Source organism: Coccinella septempunctata, chromosome 4, assembly GCF_907165205.1.
Source record: "Coccinella septempunctata chromosome 4, icCocSept1.1, whole genome shotgun sequence".
In the NCBI taxonomy this organism is placed as follows: Eukaryota; Metazoa; Arthropoda; class Insecta; order Coleoptera; family Coccinellidae; genus Coccinella; species Coccinella septempunctata.
In genome coordinates, this window is record NC_058192.1 from 4,467,992 (window position 1) to 4,492,374 (window position 24,383).

A 24,383-nucleotide genomic window follows, 5' to 3' on the forward strand; every position below is an offset into this window, starting at 1 on the left:
GAGTGTGAAAGCTGCAGGAAAAATATTCTTCCCAGAGGCTTTAAGCCTGTACCTACGTGATTCAATATTAACAAAATACTATTATCGTATGTGAATGTTAAATTTCTGGAAGGGTTGTAAACGGAAAATTCATTACAGAAAATAATAAGCCAAAAACAACCCGTAGAAACAACCGATCTTTCTGAAAACTCAGTCGTGTATTTGGGAACAACACACCCCCTGCTCGTATTGAAAAATCGATCAAACTAACGAGCAGAATTAAAACCTGTCCACGCATCCACTGCGATATAAATGTGATTACGTCGAAATCCCTGCCACCCTCTCATGAGAACAGTGGTGAAGACGGTATGCATGACCAACCCCATTGCCCTAACAGCTACAAACATATTGCTTAATTCCACGCTAGTTGCTGATGTGAATGCGTATGGGGCGACAAGAGTGGCCCTTATAAGTACCCGCTAATAGCTCCTCTCCCCATAAACTCACGAGATAGGGACCTCCTGATTTATTATACTTATTACCCCGAAAAATATTTATTATTTACACTCTCGTGGCTTTTTTAATATGTGCTGATTAATTGGCAAATACGACGGGCAGGGACTGTATCAGACGGGGGAGGTTCCTCTAAATTGCTTCACGAAACAATGGGGAAATTTTTGAGATTGACTGGATCGTGACAAATTGAAATTCATAAAGTGTGAAGATGAAAGAGCCAGGCATGTGGAAATTAACACCCGATCATGGTAATCGCTTACCTAATACGTATTCGGGGAGGAAAAACGTTTGTATTAATTCCAAATTTTTGCCCAAATCATATTCCGTTTCACCGTTTCAATGTTTTCAACGCCAGGTCAAGAAACACAGAGTAAATTCATGAAAGAAGCTTTTTTTATCTCTCATTTCAAATGAGAAACCCTAAACGAATTGTATAGTAATGTTTTTTTTTACAGTTGCGAGATTTTATCGAGTTATCAGAAGAGTAGACGAAATTATTGAATTTTATCCCAATATAGTACATGAAAAAATCAAAACTAAAAAGTCCTACTGCAACTACAACCCGGAGATCTATGAAAACCAGCCGTAAAGTAACGAGATGGTTTCCTTTTTCATCCCTTAAAACAGGTTTCCCTTTCCTGCTGCCACCTAGTGGTCGGAAAGCCAACTCACTTCGTAAATGTAATATAGGAACCTGTAGTAAGCTCCCTCCTATGAAGTTTTCTTTAACGATTGACTTACAGATTTCTTTTTCATTTTAGCAAAGAAGTTTCCTTTATCTAGAAACTTTGGTGATATTCTTGAAATTCTACCAGATGGCAGTGTATTAGATCTTCCTTCGAATATGAAAACGAAACCAACTTTATTAGGAGGAGATGGATAACCCCTTGCTATAATATTTTCCTCTAAAAATTCTGGTTATATTGTTATTCACCGATCGACCTTTCTACCTAATTTCAAAATTTTACCGACTGATTTATGTACGCCGAGTTAGAAGAAATCATTTTCAGGAATTCTACCGTTGAGTATTCACGAAGTGTTTAAATAAAAAGTAGTTTCTTTCGAAGAGAAAAGATACTGCCACTACAAAAGCAATAAATGAATAATTTCAGATTCTCGGTTTATCTACAATCCTCTCGAAAGCAACAATACCCGCAAAATGGGGTTTCTCGTGGTGAAAGCTAACAAAAGAATATATGACACCCTACAGCTATCGAACCCCAAATATTTGAGAAAAAACTCATTGAACGGAAAGAAAGAATCAACACGAGAGGAGACCCAATAATGCAACTTCTCTCGAATATCAACAAATCCACCACTCAGTGGGTGTCAGATCAAATAACTGGGGGGCCTACCGTTTGTTCCTCTGAAGAAATAACATCTCTTATTTTCCACCACTATTTTGGAGCCCTACAATCATCTCGCGGAGATCGGATAATGCCATGGATTCAAGGGGATGTCATGCAACAAATGTTTTTATTCATTCAGGATATATGAAAACGAATAGATTGAGAACTGTTGATTGTTATAGTTCATGAAATTAATGTCTAGTTCGAATTTCAGACAATTTTCATTTATTTATTTCCATTCACTTATGTTTTCAGAAAACAAATATGGAATAACATTTTGATAGTATTTGCCAATTTTTTTATTTCATTTGTAGACATGTTTGAAGTGTTTGAAGCTCTGAGATAGTGGCACTGAAAAAGAAAGCGTTAAAGGGATTGCAGATCGGAGAAAATAGGGAAAGTTAGAGCAATTCTTCCTTCTACAGATTCCAATTCGGCGTCACACACATTTAGATATACCCCAGTCTATCGTTTTTATGTAGGATCCAATATACCATTGGGAAGGATTTGGTTGCAGAATTGAGGAGGCCGCTTTATATTCAGCGTGCAAATCCTTAATACGGGAATTTATCGATGGACCAAATCAATGAATAATTCTATAAACTCGGCTAACGCTTTTCTCCGGCATTGGGTTTTATATAGCAGAATTTCGGATGTTAGTATTCCATGACCATTTTATGGGTATTTGAATTTATATTCGGCAAATTTTCAACGGTTTTATGTTTCTCATATTGCGCTATTTATTTTCATCTATCGTGTCCTTTTGGAAGTGGTGAATATGAATATTGCCATTTCAATATCTCTGAATTCTTTCGATTTCGAAGGTCAATTTTTATATCCCAGAAAAATTCTCGTGGATATAAATGTGATATATTTTCTGAAAGAGCAGCTCTTCTAGTAATAAATTTGATCGAGCAATGTCTAGAATCCCTTTTTGGATGAGAAGTTACTCCTGAATGAAACCCACACAAAACACATTACGCGCATATTAACTGTGTGCATTGAATAAGGCAAAATACACTGCATGAATTCAAAATTGATCATTCAAGCAGCGAAAATACCCCTATATGGGGCATAAATGGATGAGAAATCAGAATTCCAAGCTCGCTTGTCCTCGCTGAATAGTTGTAAATTGTTGGCAGTGTTTGTCACAGTCCACCCCATTGTGCCCGATATAAAAACAAATTGACGTTCGAAAAACCTCCAATTGTCTCACCAATCAACCGCTATTGTGCGCTCTATGGATATTCTATCGGAAAGGATGGTAAAGGGTGGATCGCAAAGCATAAAGAGCGTTATGGAAAGGGTGAGTTTATTGGTTGGGAATGGTGCTGGGTGAATGAGGATGATTCTTTCATAACGAACAATTAGCTTCTCGTGTGAGGAATTCTGCAACTTGGGGTTAAGGTTAGTGTTCCGAAATAGAAACTGATGACTTGGTAGGTTCTCATCGGTGCATATATGCTACAGATTATTATAAAATTGTTTTGTCATTTAGCATCTTCTCATTTATATTTATATTCTTCTGTTTTTGTTATTTGGTGGAAAACTTATTAGGATATACTGGGTGGGCAAAATTCGTTGTCTACTGAGAGGATCTCGAGAACTATATCAGCTAGAAAAAACAGATGACACATTTCCGAGCTCATTTTCGGAGAAACAAAGAATGGTGAAAACCACAGCCTCCTACGATACTTCGTTTTTGAGTTTGACAATTTCGTAAAGTTCTCGTAACTTTTTTGTCTTTGAAGTTACAAACCTGAAACTTGAACCTTCTACTGGCACTTTTTTACGTTGAATCTACTGATGACCTCAAAATATTTTTTCATTTCGAATCATTAGGTGAACTTTCATTTTTTTAAATGCTAATTTTTATTAAATTTTTTATTTTTGAATTGGAAAAAATCTTTTTTCAGTAGATTCTACGTATGGAAGTGCCTAAGAAAGTTTATTTTTCAGATCGGTAACCTCAAAGACAAAAAAGTTATGAGAACTTTTCGGAATCGCCAAAATCTCAATTTGTGTTTATAACTCGAAATCTAGAAATGAAAGGCCGATTCTGTTTTTAGATTTGGATTAGTCATGAAAAGAGAGCTAGACAATGTGTCATGCGTTTTTTTCTAGCTGCTATAGTTCTCGAGATCTCCTCGGTTCGAAAGATACAGGCTGTTGAAAAACCATAAAAAATGTATCTGTGAAATTTGAAAAATTGGGTACTTTGGCTGAATATAACTCTGTTTAAAAGATCCACAGATGTGTAGTGTCAAGGATTAAGCTAGTTATTCTGAAGGTAATTCTGTTTTTCCAGGGGTGGCATAGCTCATAATGAAAACTTAAAATGGCTGTATCTTTTCATCAGGTCCGAATCGGAAAAAATGGTATAGGATTCAAGTGTTTCTTTCGACCTCAAGAATCTTCTGTTGAAATATTAGTACGAGACTCACCCAGTATAGGTCAAATATAACTGCTTTCATGTCCAGATCCAATCCTTCAGCAGCACAATAGGAAAGCGATGACTAAGTATAGGGAAAAACCGCAAAGTTCCAGTGAATAAGATAATAATTAGAATCGAAGGATGAGAGGACAGAATGGTGGAGAAGAACGTGATCGGGCCAGTATGAAATGACGTCTCTTCTTCCCATCTCCGACCGACAAAAAGGGCCAATACTCCAAATCCGCTTTCAGTCGACATAAAAGTCACAATTCCAAATGGGATTTGTGAAGTTTACGATATTATTCCTCGGCTATTCTCACTTATAGAAAGCGCTATCAAGATCGTAGGGAGTTTGTTCCTTCAAAGGGAAGCCATTCAAAAAGTATTAGAGAAATTGAGAGGACCGTGGAAAAAATCCATACAGACTTGCGCGTCGTGATCTCGATGAAGTTGCCGTTTTTGTTTGTTCATAAGCATTTCGTATTTTGTACAACTGAAGTTGTACAAACACATTCATCGTAGCTTGAAATTCTGAAATTATCAAAAAGAAAATCATATGCACTGCGCAAAAAAATTAACGCACATTATGGAAATCTCAAATTTATTCTACAACTGAAGGTGTTCTCAATGAAAATTATTTTTATCAGAATTATGCATGCATATGTTATCCACTTTCAACGGTTTTCTTCAATACAGATGTTTTTTCCCAGGAGGAATAAAAAAAGATGATATTATCAGATTTTGAATGTATTGTCTCCATTCTAAAATCAGTTGTTCTCGATCAATTCTAGTGATCAATAGTTTTTCTTTCGTTTGCTTTTCTACACTCGATCGCTATGCAACACGAAACACGCAATTTGACCCAAGAGGAATGTGCCCAAGCGGTAGTTTTGCGAGAAGAAGGGTGGACATACACAAGAATTGCAGAAAGGTTTGGAGTTTCCCATACAAGTGTGTCCAGAATGTTGCAGCGATTCAGGGAGACAGATATGAATGTCCGAAGACCAGGACAGGGTAGACCACGGGTAACAACTGCCATTCAAGAACGTTACTTGCGAGTTTCTTCGTTGAGACAACGGTTTGCAACCGCTCGCCTCCTTCAAATTCAGCTGAGCAAACTCATGAGGTCCAAATTAGCACTCAGACAATAATAAGTCGCCTCAGAGAATATGATTTAAGGCGTCGTGTCACGGCAAGAGGCCCAGCTCTTACCCCAGCCCATCGAAGGGCGCGTTTGGATTTTGCGAGAGAGCATATCCATTGGGAAGAGGCCGATTGGGAAAGAGTTCTCTTCACAGATGAGTCTAGATTCTGCCTCTACCATTGTGATCGACTTTCCCTTGTATACAGACGTCCACATGAAAGATATGCTCCTGAATAATATCTACTGGTTGCGGGGGAGGATCGATTATGGTATGGGGTGGAATATCTTTGACTGCTCGCACAGACCTAGTGGTCGTTGATAATGGAGCTATGAATGCTGATAAGTATATAAGGAACATTCTTGAAGAGCATTTGCCCCATACATTGGTGAAAATTTCATTTTTATGGACGATAATGCCAGACCCTATCGTGCGCGCATCGTTCAGGAGTATCTTGAAGAGGTTGAAGTCTCTCGAATGGAATGGCCAGCAAGAAGTCCAGATCTCAATCCGATTGAGCAGGTTTGGGACAACCTCAATAGAAGGCTAAGAAGTTCAGAAAATCATCCAGCTACTCTTAATGACTTAGGAATCCAACTCGGAGAAATCTGGGAAGGATTAGATCAGAACATTTTAAGATCACTCATTTCGAGTATGAACCGTCGTTGCCGAGCTGTAATTAACGCAAGGGGTGGAAATACCAAGTATTAAATCACTTATCAGCATTTCAGTATTTTGAAAATTGTTCATTTCTCTTCTTCCACATAAGATTCGGTGAAATCCTGAATTTTTCTTCCTTTTAATGTGTCTTGTTTCGTTCAAAACCTTCCCGAGAGAACATGAAAAATAAATTATAAAGTCAATGTAGAGTTAACTTTCAGTAAAATTGAGATTTTCAGAATGTGCGTTAATTTTTTTGCGCAGTGTAGTTTATCTTCTTTCAAGTCCACCGTGTATACCACTTCCTAGCCCTCGACAAGTACCCGTCTCGACTGTGTATAATTCCTCATGTTTTGTTGCATTAAATCGCCATCAAAATACAGTCCAATGTTACCACAACAATAGAACTAATGCCTTTGAAAGCGAACGATTGAATATTATTCACAACAATCGAACTTGTATTGGCGGTAATGATTATTTTCCCTGATGTGGCGTTTTTGGCTTTGGGATGGCATCACTGCCGTTTGCCACATAGAAATCGGTCAATCCTTTGAAGATACTACTTCCTATTTTACTTGAATGGAATTCAAGAAAACCCACATATTGACGAAGGTGAATCGACTATTGTCATTATGGGTATTAAATGGTTTTACTCAATGCTATTATTGTACACAGTTCACCTAATCAATTCGATTATATGCTTAGTCGACTCGTCATTAGTACTTTGGTATTTTAATTTTTTGATCTGGTAGATAATGCGTACAAAAATCCTTTTTGAATCCACTAGAATTGAGGTTAATTGTGTCTCCACATCAGAGCTCTTCTCACAACTATCTAAAGTTGGTCCTTCAGTTCCAGAGCTCCTATGAACTCCATTATCTAGGAGGGCTTCAAAAGAAGCTAAGTTCTCATTCAAGGCTTTCTGTTGATTCGACAATGGCGAGGCACTCTGTAATCATATAAAAATCCTATTTCTCATAGAATATACACTCGTTGTGGTCTGATAAACCCCTCCTCAGCATATGCCCTCTGAGGCGACAAAGTCTATAGAAAGTATAGCCATAGTCATGGATTAAATTCCATCCCTCACTTACTCTCCCACAAATTACAGATTTATTTTGGGAGTTTGTGTTGCATAGTAGTGTCCCAAGTACTGACCCCTGAGGGACTCCCGATTTCATTTATCTGGTAGAGGGGAATTCTCCTTCCAATTGCCCGTTAAATCTTCAGATTGAATATCTAGCACATCCCATTTTATAAATCACTGCTTTGTAATATATTTTGTGACCTGTGAGTCTTAGTTACTGCTGCTCTGTTGAATGATCTCTTCTGAATTCGAAGAGCTCTGTTCATAGGCGGTTCAGGTTTTCTGCAGTAGCAGAACAGAGATTAGAAGATTGTTCTTTGGAAGCTCATAGTATATACAGGGTGAGTCTTTGACTAGAACAAATAATTAAAGAGTAGATTTTTGACGTCAAAAGAAACACTTTTTCCTTTACCATTTTTTACGAATCGGCTCGGTTCAAAAGATACAGGCTGTTGAAAAACCATAAACAATTCTCACAAACGCTTCTTTCGAATGAAATTAATTTCTAAATATAGTTTTTCATTTATTTTATGAATCTTTTCACTCAAGAAATCATCCACGTCTTCCAGTTTTCTCATTATGACCATTACGTACCATAAAAATACCAAAAATTCAAAGACACTAACTCTTGAAACTAAGTTGCACGCTATCTAATGAATACGTTTTGTAAAATAAAAGTATTCTTCATATGCTGTTAATGTTAATGTTCAAAAATCAGAAAGTATCTATGTAATTAAAAAAATTGGGTATTTTGGGTTTATACAACTTTGTTTAAAAGGTAATTTTGTTTTTCCTGGGTTGGCACAGCTCATTATGAAAACTTAAAATGGCTATATCTTTTCATCAGGGCCGAATCAGAAAAAATGCTATAAGAAAAAAGTTTTTCTTTCGACTTCAAGAATCTAGTGTTAAAATATTTGAACAAGTCAAAGACTCACCCTGTATGCCTACGAATGTAAGGTATCCAAAACATATAAACTTATGCGCCATCTATCGACGGGTAGAAGGATGTGCTACCTGGGCCTCACATACCGATTGCAGATCCCTGTCAAAAGAGTATAGAGAGTTGCCACACATGGTTCTCTGTCTGTCTTAACAGAATCCATTAATATACAGGGTGTTTCGATGAAATTGCCATGGAAATATCTTGTGCAGGAAAAATGCTACCTTCCCTTGGATTGAGTATTTCCCTGTTCTTCTACCAAATCACCCCCTACATCCAGTCTATCTCATCAGATCGCTTCCTCCAGATTCCGAACAAGATACCCGGAGCTCATTAGGGTAAACCGCTCGTCGGCCAATGGCGGCGACGTAGGCGTGGCGAGCACAATCGATGCCGTCGAAACGGCGGGGTGGGGGGAGTTGGTGTGCTCGGTTCGATGCCATGCAGCGCCTCGCGAAGCAACAAGTTGTATGGGAATGAATGTTCAAGAATCAAATCCCGGCTATGATGGGAATAGGGGCTAATCCGATTCTTGAACACATTGCATCGTCACCTCTATTAAACAAACATCTCATTTACAGCGGTAGCTCATCATCGATTCCATGCGGATTTGTGGAAATTCGGTCGTCGCGGGAAAATAGGAAATTTAATGAGTTTGTGATGGGTGCCGCTGGTGGATTTGCATCGGGATAATTAGTATTTTACCTGTACGATTATTGAAATATTCGGTTTGTTTCCATTTGAAGTTATTTCATATTCTTCGATAGTCATTGATGTGAAATTATTTTATGGTGGTTTTTGGATATTTATTGATGAGGATTATCAACGAAAAATGGAGCAAATCGATTATTTCAATTTGGTGATTGATTTTCTGGCAGAGGCTAAAAAATTCCAGAAGATCCAGAGTCGTTCCAGATTGAATTTCAATCGATATCCCTAAAAAATGCAGAAAAGTAGCGTAGGTACAACCGATAGTGTGTGGGTCCCACAGAGAAAAATAAAAAATCAACAAGTTTGTGTGACACCATCTTTTGTAAGCTCAGGGTGCTATACAAGCTTTATTGTTTATCAATAGAAAAATTTTGATATTAAATCCTGAAAACGCTTGTAACTCGAAAACGGCGTCTTTTTTCGATGTTGCACCGTCATAACTTTTTCTGCAGAATTACTGATAAAATACATAAATGGAGGAATTTCAACGACATCTTCGACAGAAAAAAAGTTTCTGACCATTAAGGACTAGGGTCAATAAGTTCCTGGCGGGCTTGAAGACTGCGAAAAATTACCATAATTGGTTGAGTCGTTCGGAAGTTATACAAAAAAAAATCTGAATTATGGGGGTAACATTTGGAGCCATTCATCTTAGATGGGGGGCTACGTAGGAGAAAAAATTGAAGCATTCTTTTACTCGTCGACAGCCATTTTAACCGTAGATTCTTGATGTCAAAAGAAACACTATTTTTTATACCATTTTTTTCGATTCGGTCCTGCCTGATAAAAAGATATAGCCATTTTAAGTTGTCATAACGAGCTATGCCACCCTTGGAAAAACAAAATTACCTTCAGAATAACTAGCTAAATCTATGACATTACACATCTGTGGATCTTTTGAACAGAGTTCTATTCAGCTAAAGTGCCCAATTCTTCAAATTTCACAGATATTTTTCAATTTTTGAAGATCAAATTACTCGAAAACGGCGCATTATACGAGAAAATATGAAGAATACTTTTATTTTACAAAACGTTCAAATATTCATTACCTATCGTCCCACTTAGTTTCAAGAGTTGGGTTCTTTGAATTTTTGGTATTTTTATGGTACGTAATGGTCATAATGGGAAAACTGGAAGACGTGGGTGATTTCTTGTGTTTGAAGAAGATTCATCAAATAAATGAAAAACTGTATTCCGAAATTCATTTCATTCGATAAAACCGTTTGTGAGATAATAACATTTTTTTATGATTTTTCAACAGACTGTATCTTTCAAACCGAGCCGATTCGGAAAAAATGGTAAAGGAAAAAAGTGTTTCTTTCGACCTCAAGAACCTACTCTGAAAATATTCGTACGAGTCAGCGACCCACCCTGTATACCTCGAAACAATGGTTCAGTTTCGAACCAAAACTCCTCGATCCCACGAAACGAGGCTTATCTAATCTCGCCCAATAAACCTCAAACCGTATCTGAACCACGTGACGAAATATAAGTCATCGCGTCAAATGCGACCCTTGCAAGTCGGCATTATAGCCGCGCACACTGCGCCCGCCCCCAAAATCCCCATCTCCACCCCGAGAGGCTATCAACTAAACACCGCGAAATGTTTCTGTTATCATTCAGCGCGAGGCCCGAACCCAAAGAGAAACGTTCAGTAATCGTCACCTTTGTGCGGCCGACGTCGCAGCAGTGATAGCCCACGTCTATAGTGAACACGCATCAGGTGAAGATGTCCTCGCCGAAGCCACCGGTTGGCCACCCTCACGAGCACATCAAGAGACCCATGAACGCCTTCATGGTGTGGTCGCGCGGACAGAGGCGGAAGATGGCCCAGGAGAACCCGAAGATGCACAATTCGGAGATTTCGAAACGTCTGGGGGCTGAGTGGAAGCTGTTGAGTGAGTCGGAGAAGAGGCCCTTCATCGACGAGGCCAAGAGGTTGAGGTGAGTCTGAGTTGGCTTGTTGCTTTTGGTTTTTTATGTCTCTTCGGACTCCTCAGTCAGAATCCTCTTGATATTGGACTAATAGAAGCTGAACAAAGTTTTCCAAAGGCACAGGGCTTGTAAAGACTGGAGCTCTTTCCGCCTTGGCGTTTTGCAGATCAGTGCTTCGAACATTTTACGAAATATTAAGTTTTACCTCAAAAGTTGTTACATTTACAATGATTTATGCTCTTCAAAGAATAAAAAAGTACTTTTAATCCCTTAAAATCCTTTGACCCAAATCAACGTTTTGAATTCACATCACTTTTTGATGTAAATCACCCATACGGATCAGTCAAAAGATCTGTAAAGTCTATCATTATTTTCTTCATCATTTTATCCCTGGTTTTTTCAGACGTCAAGTGCAAAAAATACCATGAGACTAAACTTCTTTTAATCCCTCAAACGAAACTTTCCGTTTCGGATCAAAAGTGACACTTTAGTCCCTAGGTATACAGGCTGGTCTTTGACTCGTACAAATATTTCAACAGTAGATTCTTGAGGTCAGAAGAAACCCTTCTTTCCTTTACAATTTTTTTAGAATCCCATCGGTTCAAAAGATACAGGCTGTAGAAAAACCATAAAAAATTTTTATTTTTATTTCTATCTTATAAAAGGTTTTATCGAATGAAATGAATTTCAGAATATAGTTTTACATTTATTTGATAAAAGAAGACAAGATATCACCCACGTCTTCCAGTTTTCTCATTATGACCATTCTACGTACCATAAGAATACCAAACATTCAAAGAACCCAACTCTTGAAACTGAGCTTACCACATTCTAATGAATATTTGAACGTTTTGTGAAATAAAAGAATTGTTCATATTTGCTTGCATACTGCGCCGTTTTCAAGTAATTTCATGTTCAAAAATTGAAAAGTTTCTGTGAAATTTGAAAAATTGGGTACTTTGGCTGAATACAACTATGTTCAAAAGATCCACAGATGTGTAGTGTCACAGATTTAGCTAGTCATTCTGAAAGTAATTTTGTTTTTCCAGATGTGGTATAGGAAAAAAGTGTTTCTTTTGACGACAGAGTCATTTTTTCGGATACACGTGATGAATGTAATAAACTAGTTGATTACCTTTTCCATCGACATTCGAAGAAAATTGAGGAAATCTTCCCACTAAGACTTTATGAGACAAGACATTAAAAAAGCGAAAATCTTGCAATCGATTTAGCATTAAGCCCAAATTTCGAGATAACCAAAGATAAGTTTCTAAAGTCCATTCAGGATGAAGAAACAACAAGTAACCAAACATTATCTATAGGTAATGGTTAAAAAAATCAAGATGGTAAAAATACAAAGCCTAGAATGACATTTTGACCGTATAATATTACGAACAAAATGTCATTTTTGCCTCATTTTCCATAATCCCTTTTCAAATCTATTAAACAAGAGTAGACTAACTAGTGTTTAATTTAGTTAGCTTATACTTCTGCAAAGAACAGTGAATCTCCAAGGAGATTCTTCCCAATCGATCGTCTACATCTTTTTCGTTGAAAATTTAACGGTAAACATAAATATACAAAAATCATACTTATGATAGTGAGTGAACTCTTGAAATTCGAGTTATACTAAATAAAACTATAACTATCGAGGAAAAAATCTAGCAACTTGAGATTTTCGGTATAGGTTTTGTCTCAAATGCGCCGGAAAATTTTTCGAATGAGCAAACTTCGCTCAACGGTTTCGGAGTTACACAGGAAACTGAATTTTTTCAATATTGACTCAAATTGAATTGAAACCGAGATTGAAACTCAGTGGCTGTATTAAGAAACAACCTAATACCGATACGAATTATTCAGCAGAACTTCTTATCAAACGAATCACTATAGAATCATTGAAATATATAAAGAAAAATCTCTAGATCTGAAACTATTCATCGGATGACGCTCAAATTTTGCAGGACCAAAATCATCATTTTAGACCCGAATATCAGTCTTCAACTTGTGCCAATAGCTACTACATCTCCATTGAATTTTGGTATTGTATGTTGACACATCATTTCGAAGACCTTTTCAACACTGTGGTGGAAAATAATGAAACTATCTCAAGAAATTGCTGAGCAATATTTCATTTCAATAGTTTATATAGATCCTCTAAGACAGCATATAGCATTCACGAGATTGCTTCACAAAAAATTACTCCTTTTCAATAATTTTGTTGTTTTTACCTTTGTACCCCCACTCCAACAAATCAACCAAATACTACGAAACAATTAAGTAATACGAATGCGACCTAATAGCCACATAATAAAATGTGACAATTCTCACAAGTATTATTGCGAAGGGGTACAGGAGAGAGAGATAGTGGGGACCTCCTCATCTCCATAATAGGAGATTTAAAATGATTCAGTACAAAGCAGGTCGTCTGGCTTACAAAAGATAACAGGGGGAGTTTGAGAACCGGCCCTTATGTAGCCTTTTATGACTATGACCAGAATATTATACGCGGCATATTAATAAAGTCGCGATATTGTGTATCTCCTTAATAGGCTTTGAGAGGATTAGCATTAAACAAAAGATTTATTCGCATAAAGATGATTCTGTGTTGGGGCAGCTCTGCCTCATACTTTTCGACGTTCATGAATGAGTCTACGATTCAAGCTCTATATCAGCTGATTAGAATCGACAAAAAAGGACTGAGAAAATCCTTGAAAACATTTCGAGTCAGGATGAGGAAAACACATTGGTAAACAAGTATTCTCTACAGCATTCAATGTGAATCGAAGTCAGTATTTCATTGATGAGGTTTGTGTTTCAGTATGTGTCTAAGAAATCTACATATATAGATTGTATTTTATAAACTTTTTTGCGTCTGTAGTAATGAAGGTTGCATTGCTTCACAATGAGAGGTGGAAAAGCTCTTTGAGCTTTGGCTTTATCATTCTTACGTTGTTAATATTTGAATGAATTCTTGTGAAACTTCCTAGACTAAGGCAATTAAATGGTCAAAAATTGGTTTGTGCTGAAGGGATACCAGAATAGCATTTGCACAGTATAGGTATCGTGTAGTTTTCGCGAAATCGAATCGATTGCATCTCACCCATAATCGTATACAGAACAAACAAGTTCGAGAATTTTATCGCCGCTGCTCTGATAACAGTTTCCGTATTTGTTCGATTTTACGGTCTCCATAGATGGTCCACTGTTTGTAATTTTTAAGGAGAAGAAGGAACATTTGTATGAATAAGATAATGCGCCCTTTTATATTGATACAAATGCTCTTTCACGGTTTTATCTACCGAACAAACACCTTGTCTGGGAACACAAATACGGGCTTTGTATGAATTGTTCGTTTCTTTGGAAAAATGGTGAATGTAGATTATATTCATGAATATTTGTACCTCTTTATTTGCGCTTGTCCCACTGTAAATATGGATATGTTGCCGGGGAGCCAACGCGGGTTGAAGATGAGAAAGAATCACTCAAAGATTGCTCATCTGTATTTATTCGTATTTAACAATCTCTTGCTGATTATAGGACATCCTTCAGCTACAAACCTTATTGTTCACCCTTGTATAGGTCATCCTTGAGCTGTGGAGCCAAGTTCCACCCAGAGTTGGACAAAACACAAATTACAAGGTGCTAGATTCGTATAATGAATCACCCTGTATACCAGCGACGCTTCCGCGCCATTCAAATACCGACAAGAGAACCATTCAACGGTGTCGGAAAATCCCAATTGGAAACTCTCGTCTGTAGACACAGGCGTTTTGTCAAACGATTGAATCAATGAATCAAGTTACATGTGGATTATACAGGCGCGATTGTGTAGGCGTTTTGGCGCTCTCAGAAAGCAAATACTCCAATTGCCGAGCTAGAACAATGAGAGGTGGCGCGGAAAAGCGCCCCATTGTTGGTGACGGCGAGCCTGCCTCCGCCCAGAGAAAGATGCACTTATAGCGGTCCTCAAACTGTTGGACTGCTCGGGAACGTATTGTACTTCAGATTTAGAAAAAACGGAAAATATCGACCTTTTTCAACTGGCATTCAAAAGCCAAATGACTAATTTCCATATAGTTGAAGGGGTAATTCCTTGTCGAAAAATAGTGTGAGCTTCTGAGCATCCCCTTCTCAGATACAGCCCCCTAAATATATGAAAAGCACCTAAAATCAACTACACTTTGTTTTTCTTAGAAACCAGAAAACTGACAGGAAACAAATTGAACAGACATTCTATGTAGCGAGAAGATTATCAGAAAAAAATTCGGTGGATATTTCCCTATAATTGCAAGGGTAGAAGAAGCCACTCTTACATTTATCCCTGAAGAAATTTTTTCCATATTCATATTATACCATCAAAAAATAATTTCGATAACTCGATTCATTTTGAACAAATGAGAAAGAACTTTTGTAATTTCTTGCTAAAATAAACGGTTTTTAAGAAAAAAAATTATGTAGCGTAAGTCATAAAGGCTAGAATCATTTTCTAACCTGAATTGGTTCTGGTGCCATCTTTAAGGGGCTGAATATAAGCAGTTAATGTTGGAAAACATTATATAAAAGACTTATCTACGCTATTTTGAACAATTATTTCATACATTTAAACACTGCTTAAGGAATAATTTATAGTAGAGAACAGTATTGCGATACCGACGCATACGCCATTTTGCACCCATACTGCCACACAATTAAGAATTGGATCAATTGGGAGTTAACGTATTCGGATAAGTTTGTGTATATGGAATGTCATCATTATCGTGAAAACCTGCTTACTTTATGAATTATCATCTTGAATAATGAATGTAGAAAGCAGAAACGGAGATACCTATATGTTTCAATTTTAAATGCATTCTGCTTTTCTTTATTATTTATCTGAATATTTTAGGTGAAGAGCAGTAGGGAATTCTGCACATTTGTAATTATGTTAAAAATATGAAACAGAACACTCATATTACCATTATTTATGATGATGATTTTGAATTCCTGCAGAATGTAAGTTCATTATCAATCAGTCAAATGTTTGTATTCGATATATCTATTAAACGAAGCCAATTTCTGAAGGATATTTGGGAATCATGATTAGAAAGATAGACGAAAACAATCTGAATGAAAGAGTATTCCAATTTCAAATGAGAATTGGGAATCAATCATGCAACAATCAATGGAATGGCGACACTGTGGTAGGCCTAAGGAGTTTTGTCTGCTGGAAATACTCTTGCTTCAGTTTTTTGGTATTGCCATGGAGTAATCAGTGTTGATTTTTTGGATAAGGGTAGAACAATAACCGGAGATTACTATTCGACATTACGGACCACTCTACGGAAAAAAATTAAAGAGAAAAGACGCGGAAAGCTATCCAAAGGTGTTTTGTTTTTGCAGGACAACGCCCCTGCACACAAATCTCATGTTGCCATGCAAAAAATTGGTGTTTTAGGGTTTGAATTACTCGAACAACCTCCTTATTCACCAGATTTGACTACATGCGACTATAGTCTTTCTCCTCAGCTGAAAAAAAAGTTTAAAAGGTCGTAAATTTTCTTCCAACGAGGAGGCAATAAAAGCTGTGGAGGTCTGGTTTGCAGAGCAAGAAGAAAAATCATTGATAATATGATAATTACTGGCATATTCCAGATTCCATAAGGGCCATGATAACCTGAGAATATTCTAATGTTTTGAAAGGTATATTGAACGATGAAAATTTTGCAAATAAAGAGTGTCTCAATGAAAAATCGTTTGGAGTAGCTATTGTATGAACCCAGAATGCTGGGATCTATGGTGCTGCAAAAAAGGGTAAAATAACAGGTGAAAACTAGTAGAGACTATCAATAGAATTCAGTTTTTGATCGAGAACAAAACAGAAAACGCCCCCCAATACACTCCGGTATATACTTGAACCAGTTACTCCCGGCTCAGTGGGAAAATATAGTTTCGCATTCGCTGATTTCACACAATTCCCCTGCTGAATAGGATCACAGCAGGAGCCCGCGATATGTTCAACAATGGAAGCATTATCTTTCGTCGCCTACGTCGAGCTTGTTGCCTTAGATACTCTATTATGGCTTTTACAATTGAACCCCTATAGAAACAAACTGTTATAGATTGATTCGTCGTTACAAATATTTTTATTCTTCACTTTACGGCTACTTACCCTGGTCCTCGCTTCGTATGCAGGATTATTTGATTGTATTCTATCGCGGAACTATGCACGTCAAGAATTCCACTCGAAGATCATAGCACCGTAGTACTACGACGATATACTATAAAACCAAACAAAATTTCAGTGTCAAAATTTTTTATTACTCAACATATTCTCCTCTTATTTGGGTACATTGATTACAGCGAACCTGCAGCGTCTCTAGACCTTTCAAAAAAATTGTTTCTGCTTGCCCTGCAACCAGACCTCCACAGCTTTTATTACCTCCTCGTTGTAAGAAAATTTACGGCCTTTTAAACTTTTTTTCAGTTGAGGAAAGAGACGATAGTCGAATGGAGCAAAATCTGGTGAATGAGGGGGGTGTTCTAGTAATTCAAACCCAAAATCACCAATTTTTTGCATGGCAACATGAGATTTGTGTGCAAGGGAGTTGTCCTGCAAAAAAAAAACACCTTTGCAGATATGAAGAACGCGTTCGTATGAAATATTCAGTGCTTCAGATATCCGTTTAAGCCCAATTAGACGGTCTGATAAAATCATGTCATGAACTGCATCGATATTTTCGGAGACAGACACAGAAACTGGCCTTCCCGATCGGTCATCATCTTCAATGGAAAATTTACCTCTTTTGAAGCTTGCAGTCCAATTATTTACGGTCATACGAAGGACATTGATCACCAAGGGCATTGAGCATATCTTCGTAAATCTGCTTACCTCTTAACTCTTTTAAATAGAGGGACTTGATGATGGCTCGATACTCCAATTTTTCGATTTTCACAATTTCGGTGGACATCTTCTTTCTTTTGATTTATTGCGTAACTGTGGTTTACTTTTTTGACCTCACACTGACACTTTTAATGAGTTATTGTTCGTTGCAATATTTTTTCAATGCATGGAAGTGGTCTAGGCTAACTAGATTTCAATCGTATATATTCTTGTAGAGGTCTATTATGACACTACATGGAAATTTTTTCTTTTGTTTCACTTCTGGGATATATGAGCTCTCTCTTTCCACATAATATACGATAAATGCTCCTAAAACTTCGTGTAGAAGTATTGATAAAATTATGAAATATAAAGTATACCTTTCTTAGAGAGTATTTATTTATTTATTTATTTTATTTATTTATTCAAAGGAGTACAAAACAGGACGAACCCAATTATATGCACTCACTAATAATTACAGTTTAGGTTATTACGATGCAAAAGAGAAAATTAAACATAAAAATTTTTCTACAATATAAATGGATGCACAAACAAAAAAAACAGTCATCATTACATAGCCTAACTATGATTAATAAAAAATCGTTTCAATCCAGTCGAAAAACTCTCTGGTGATAGTGAAAAAGCATCCACAGATGCAAGGGCCGACAACGAGTTATATGACCTGAGGCATCTAACCAAAGGTGAATTCAGGTGATAATTGGTGAAACTTTGGGGTATATGAAATACAAACTTATTCCGTGTGTTATAAGATGGCACATTAAAGGAGATCACACTGACAAGTTCACAACAGTCTGAAATATTTTTTATGATCTTGTAAACAAACTTTACATCCCTCATCATTCGCTGATCAGCAAGGTTCAACAATTTCAATTTCTTCATGATTTGTCCCCTGTTGTTTACAGTATTATGATGAAATTTTTTATTTATGTGCCTAATTAATTTATTTTGAACATTTTCTAACCTATTTATGTAAATATTATAATATGGGTTCCAGATGACCGAACCAAATGTTAAGACACTTTGCACATATGCTACATAGAGAGCTCTTATAGAGTTACATTGATGAAAATTTTTACATATTCTGATTATAAAACCTAGCATTCTATGAGCCTTTTTGGATACATAATTAATATGATGATCAAAAATGAGTTTGGAATCATAGAATATACCCAAATCCTTAATTACAGAGACTGCACTCAAGGCATTATTGTTTATTTTATATTGGGTCTTAATAATGTTTTTATTGCGAGAAAATGTTATATAACGACACTTACTGAAGTTGAGAAAGAGCGAGTGTTCTTGGCAATATTTGAAGAGTCTATCCAAGTCCTCTTGAAGCTTGACAGAATCTGATAAGCTAGAAATGGCACAGAAAATTTTCAGATCATCAGCGTACATCAGAAACTTTGTGAATCTGAAGCAGTCTACAATATTGTTGACGTATATATTGAAGAGAAGGGGTCCCAAATGAGACCCCTGTGGTACACCAGAAGTGAGATTTTTATAGGAAGAGCAATAATCACCAATAACAACTGATTGGCGTCTATCATTGATATAGGAAGTAATCCACCTCAGCAAAGTACCGTGTACGCCGACCTCATCAAGCCTCCGAATTAAAATGGTGTGATCGATTTTGTCAAAGGCCTTGCTGAAATCAGCATAGACCGTATCTACCTGAAGACCTGCGTTTATCTGCTCGAGAAGAAAATCAGTATACAAAAACAAGTTGGTTTCGACAGACCTACCCCTCATAAAACCATGCTGCTCAACGTTGATGATGTTCTTAACCTCACTATATAAAAAGTCATATATGATTGACTCAAAAATTTTAGCGATGATGCACAATTTTGATATAGGCCTATAGTTCTCCAAAAGTTGTTTATTTCCAGATTTATGAATTGGCACAATTAAGGCAGTCTTCCAGATTGTGGGAAAGCAACCTTCCCTTAAAGATTTGTTGAACAACTTGTGAAGAGGAGTAACAAAAGAAGAGGCGCAATTCTTGAGCAAACATGTGGGCAAATTATCTGGCCCAGGAGGTTTATTTGGCAGATCTTTTATTTTCTTCAGAATGATTTGAGGCGGTATAGAAAATGATTCAACGTACTGGTATTCGTGAACAAAGCACGAAGGATTGATCAGACTCGACGGATTGAAGACAGAAGCGAAGTGGTCAGAAAACTCCTCTGCAATGTCCTGATGATCTGTAATGACCCTGTTCGTTTTCTTTTCTTTTATTGCCGTGATGGAAACTTTAGCCCCTTTTTTATTTTTGGCAAACTGCCACAACAGTTTCGGATTGGAACCTATCGAAGACTCAACAGAGTCCAAATATTTTTTGTAGTCAGATTCAATTAGAAATTTTGAACGACTCCTCAATACTTTGAACTCTTGGTAGTCTAGGATGTTTTTGAATCGTTTCCACTTTCTATGAATCCTCCTTTTCTCTTTTATTACTTTAAAAGTTGAGTAACTCAGCCAACTAGGTGAATTCGATGAGTTAAAGGATGATTTAGGTACATACATCTCGATCAATTCAAAAACCTTTCTATAAAATACATCAACACATTGCTCAGTATTCAGACCCCCAAACCTCTCGTCCCACTCAACCTCATCCAATTTGTTGGAAATAAGCTCGTAGTCGGCTTTCGAATAATTAAATTTTTTCTTAGCTAGCCTTTCCTTTTGGAAACTGAACACTTTCCGCCCAACATAATCAAATTCTAAAGTATTATGAAACTTGTCCTCATTCACCAAAGGTTCTTTAGAAATTTTCAATCCTCTAACAGAAAAATCATTGTTCAGAACTAAATCTAATGTATTATGAGAACAATTTTGATAGTGATTGAACTGTGAGAGGCCACAATATGACATAGTATCTACGAAATGATTTGTATGAACATCGGTAAAATTAAGAGGGATACAATTACTATTCACATTATCATATTGCCATTCAATAGAAGGCAGATTGAAATCACCACAAATTACAAATGAATCATTTGGATGGTCATTGATTATGTCCTCCAATTTAGAACAGAAATTTTGTAAGCTCAAAAAGTCACCTGGTGGGAGATACACACAGCATATATGGAACCTGGATGAGTTGCTTGTCACAGTAAGCCATAGATCCTCAGCATCAGATATCCATTCGGACCTCGGAATGGCACACAAATGTTTATTAACCGCGATCAAAACTCCTCCTCCGTCACGCTTGGTCGAGCTACTCTCATCACGATCGCGACGAAATACCTCAAAGGCATCGCAAAAAACTTCACTATCAGCTATCGCACCGTTGAGCCACGTTTCAGTTAGACAAATAACATCATAATCACAGTTAAGGGAATTTTTGTAAATATTGGCTAGTTTGGATTTCAAACCGCGCACATTTTGGTACAGAATAGAAATACCCGTCACGATTGAGCGCAATAACCGAAAATTACCAAACTGAACTAAATCATCTTGTCCAAGTCACTTTCAGTCAGAATTTTTATAACCTTGGATTTATCCTCTTTTCTAGCATAAATAATACCATCTCTAACCCAGGTGAACTTGTAATTGCGTGATTTGGACAATTCCTTCGTTTTATTTAATAACATCTTATTGAATCAAACGTATTATATTGTACTATATTGTATTCAAACGATTTTTTCCATTCCAGAGCCCTTCACATGAAAGAACACCCGGACTACAAATATAGACCGAGGAGAAAACCAAAACCCCAACTGAAGAAAGAAACCAAGTTCGGATTCTCCATAGGCCCCCTCCTATCGCCATCCATGGACAACACCAACCTGCAGAGGGCGATGATGCCACCCATATCATCAGCAACAGGTCTACCATCACTGCTACCAACAGAAACAGACGCCTTGAAACTTCCACCCTCCCTCTTCCCACCGTTTCCGTACTTCAACCACTTCCGGTACCCGGACGAGAATAAACTGAGGGAATTGGCGCTGTTTTACAGCAACAACCATCTGTACTCCCCCGGTTTGGACTGGCCGAACCTCATAAGGAACGTGACAAGCCCAGCCTGCAATTTCTGCCCCCCTAGTTTCCCCCACAGGACCCCCAGTCCCGAGAACATGAAGCGACCTGTATGTGTGATCATGAAGAACGAGGATTTCAGAAACGAGCAACTTCCGCCGGCTCACGTCATTTGAAAACCACTTCCGGTTCTGCCTGAAAGGTTGAACCTTGGTAGTTGGTTTAGTGATATCGCCAACCTGGCGACCAGTTCTGTCAAAACGTCCTCGGCTACAGTGACGAGTGAATATCAAGATAGTTTATCTGAGAGAGATACCAAAAGTCCATAAACTACTTGTTGATAGATTTAAGGATATTTAGAATTTTTCGTGCACATATCAAATTACATGTACACCTCGAGAATTTGTATTTCGGACTCGTGTACGAGGTGTCCCAACAAAAACGTGCATTTACATCACTTCAAAGGGCGTTTCAATTAAATACAAAGAACAATACTAAAGTAATTCATGTCCTACTCCTGAGGAAGAAAAACTGTCCAATATAGTTGAGCCTGTAAATTGATAACCAAGGCGCAGTCGAGGCTAGCAACCAGGCGAGACAATAGACACACAGGGAGCTGTGGGTGTAATGTTATACTTGGGACACCTTGTATGATGAACTTGTATATAAGGAACTTCCGGACTAGTCTCGAATAAAAGATTGTTTTGTACGAAAAGAAGTTTAAAGTTTAACTGAAGTAATGAAGCGGAATAGTGCAATTGTATTTGTTTTCGTTTTATTATACATAAAACTTTTTTTGAGTACTCTTAACTGAGGTTGTAATTGTTGATCTGTGTGGTATCCACATTACCCATTTTTTAGGCCAAATGTTTGCAATTGAGGATGTTTTTCGTTATTATCAAACCATTTCTTTCCACTGATATATGAATGTTGATTTTGATAGATTAGGTTGGAATCATGTTGATTGAATTTTTCACACTTGTACATATCTGAAACTGTTATCGAGTGTAGAGGCACAATTTTAGTTGTTCATTATTTATAGTTGATATAAATGTAATTTTTCTGTTTCATGATTATTAAACGATAGATAAAATCATTCTTGTCTTACTAACCTTCAAGAGAAAAATCCTGGATGTTGAATGTTTCTCTCAAATACTATAAATTCTACGCAGACAATCAGAAATGATACAGACGCAGTCCCCAAATTACTTCCATTGATTTTCAATCTTCCCCTTTCAAGACTTCCATCGGAATCAGAAAAATAATGAGCCGAATGTCTTTCATTGAAGTCTCAAAATGACTTTATCTTAAACGATCGCGTCAAAACGGTTCTTCTGTCAGCAGAAATGGTTGCTGGAAAATGGCGAACAATAAACAGGAAAAACTCGATGAAAGGGTGTAAATGGACGGAAGGTTTCAGATTGTCACGAAAGGGTTGAATTGTTCCATAGGGCTTCATTCAAACAGATAATGAAGATCAGAAGTAAAAAACTTTTCAAAGTTACAGACATGAAATGCATCGAGCATGTGTTGGCAGAGATGTCTAGGCAACTGCTCTACCTAGAATTGATAATCTGGAGCAGATTTTTGGTACGTTTCTGGATATTAGGAACGAATAGGTACTGATTAAGATACTTGCTTGAATTTCTTTCTTGTCAAATAAAATACCCTCAAAGTGTAAATTTACTCGCTGTAGTTACAACGTTGACCAATCATAGTCTTGATCATCTGAATATGAAGTTCGATATCGATTATCGTCCTAAACAACAACAGACACAAGAATCCCATCCTTCTCTCCCTCCCCAACAGCCTCACCATGTTCATAACCTCCTGGAAATCCATTCAAACACTTTAATCCCATAATTCAGGCTGAACGGTTTCAACTCTATACTTGTTGTAATGGAAAAGCATTTTTAATTTTCGCACAACGGTCTTCCTAGTGGGGTAATAAACCCTCGAGAATCAAAACGGTGGAAAATAAAAACTCGAGTGTGTTCTGAATGAAGACTGATAATGCATTGGCGAAATGAATTGTGAGCGGCGTGGAGAGCCACAATGGGGGAGACTTTGGCATCAATCAAAACGTAGATAGGGATGATGGTTGCAGTGCTTGGAAGATGTTTCAACGTTTGGTCCTCGCTGAGCCTGAGTTTTGGAATGATGACGGGGCCTAAATTTGATCAACGCCATTTCTAGGGTACGACTGGTACGAGAGAAAGATAATTTTGTCTACATGTCTGTAAGTTCGAACTCAAAATGATATCGAATAGTAGGGTTGTTCTTCGATGAAGGATTCGTGGTTTACATAGTAGATTGTAAACTAGCACTGGGCTCGAAAAAAGTGTGTGCTTCCAGAATTCTATCATCCTCTGGCGAATAGTTTTTGAGTTACAGGATTTTGTTACTTTCCAGTGAAGCTATACCTACTGGAAAGTAAAGAAATTTTTTATAACGATCTGTGTCACCCCTGGATAAATCTGTGATACTACACAGCTGTGGATCTTTTAAACAGAGTTGTATTCAGCCAAAGTACCCAATTGTTCAAATTTCTCAGATACTTTTTAACTTTTGAACATCAAATTACTCGGAAACGGCGCACTATACGAGAAAATATAAAGAATACTTTTATTTTACAAAACGTTCAAATATTCATTAGATAGTGTCCAACTTAGTTTCAAGATTTGGGTTCCTCAAATTTGTGGTTTTATTGTGGTACGTAATTATTATGAGAGTACTAGAAGACGTGGGTGATATCTTTTGTTC

The 24,383-nt window shown here is 37.2% G+C and overlaps 1 protein-coding gene across 1 annotated transcript; it reads left to right on the top strand.

The window, feature by feature from the left end:
* The first annotated feature begins 10,317 nt into the window (after window positions 1-10,317).
* On the top strand, window positions 10,318-22,716 carry LOC123311805 (transcription factor SOX-14-like). The gene is made up of 2 exons (XM_044895896.1): window positions 10,318-10,765; window positions 21,295-22,716. The coding sequence occupies exons 1-2, from the start codon at window positions 10,551-10,553 to the stop codon at window positions 21,794-21,796; spliced, it is 717 nt and encodes a 238-aa protein (XP_044751831.1). The 5' UTR covers window positions 10,318-10,550; the 3' UTR covers window positions 21,797-22,716.
* The last annotated feature ends 1,667 nt before the right edge of the window (window positions 22,717-24,383 follow it).

Excerpts from the sequence above, each read along its gene's own strand:
- LOC123311805 (XM_044895896.1), top strand. The coding sequence starts at position 10,551 with ATGTCCTCGCCGAAGCCACCGGTTGGCCACCCTCACGAGCACATCAAG. Across the intron at positions 10,766-21,294 it reads GACGAGGCCAAGAGGTTGAG|AGCCCTTCACATGAAAGAAC; the intron begins GTGAGTCTGAGT and ends TTTCCATTCCAG.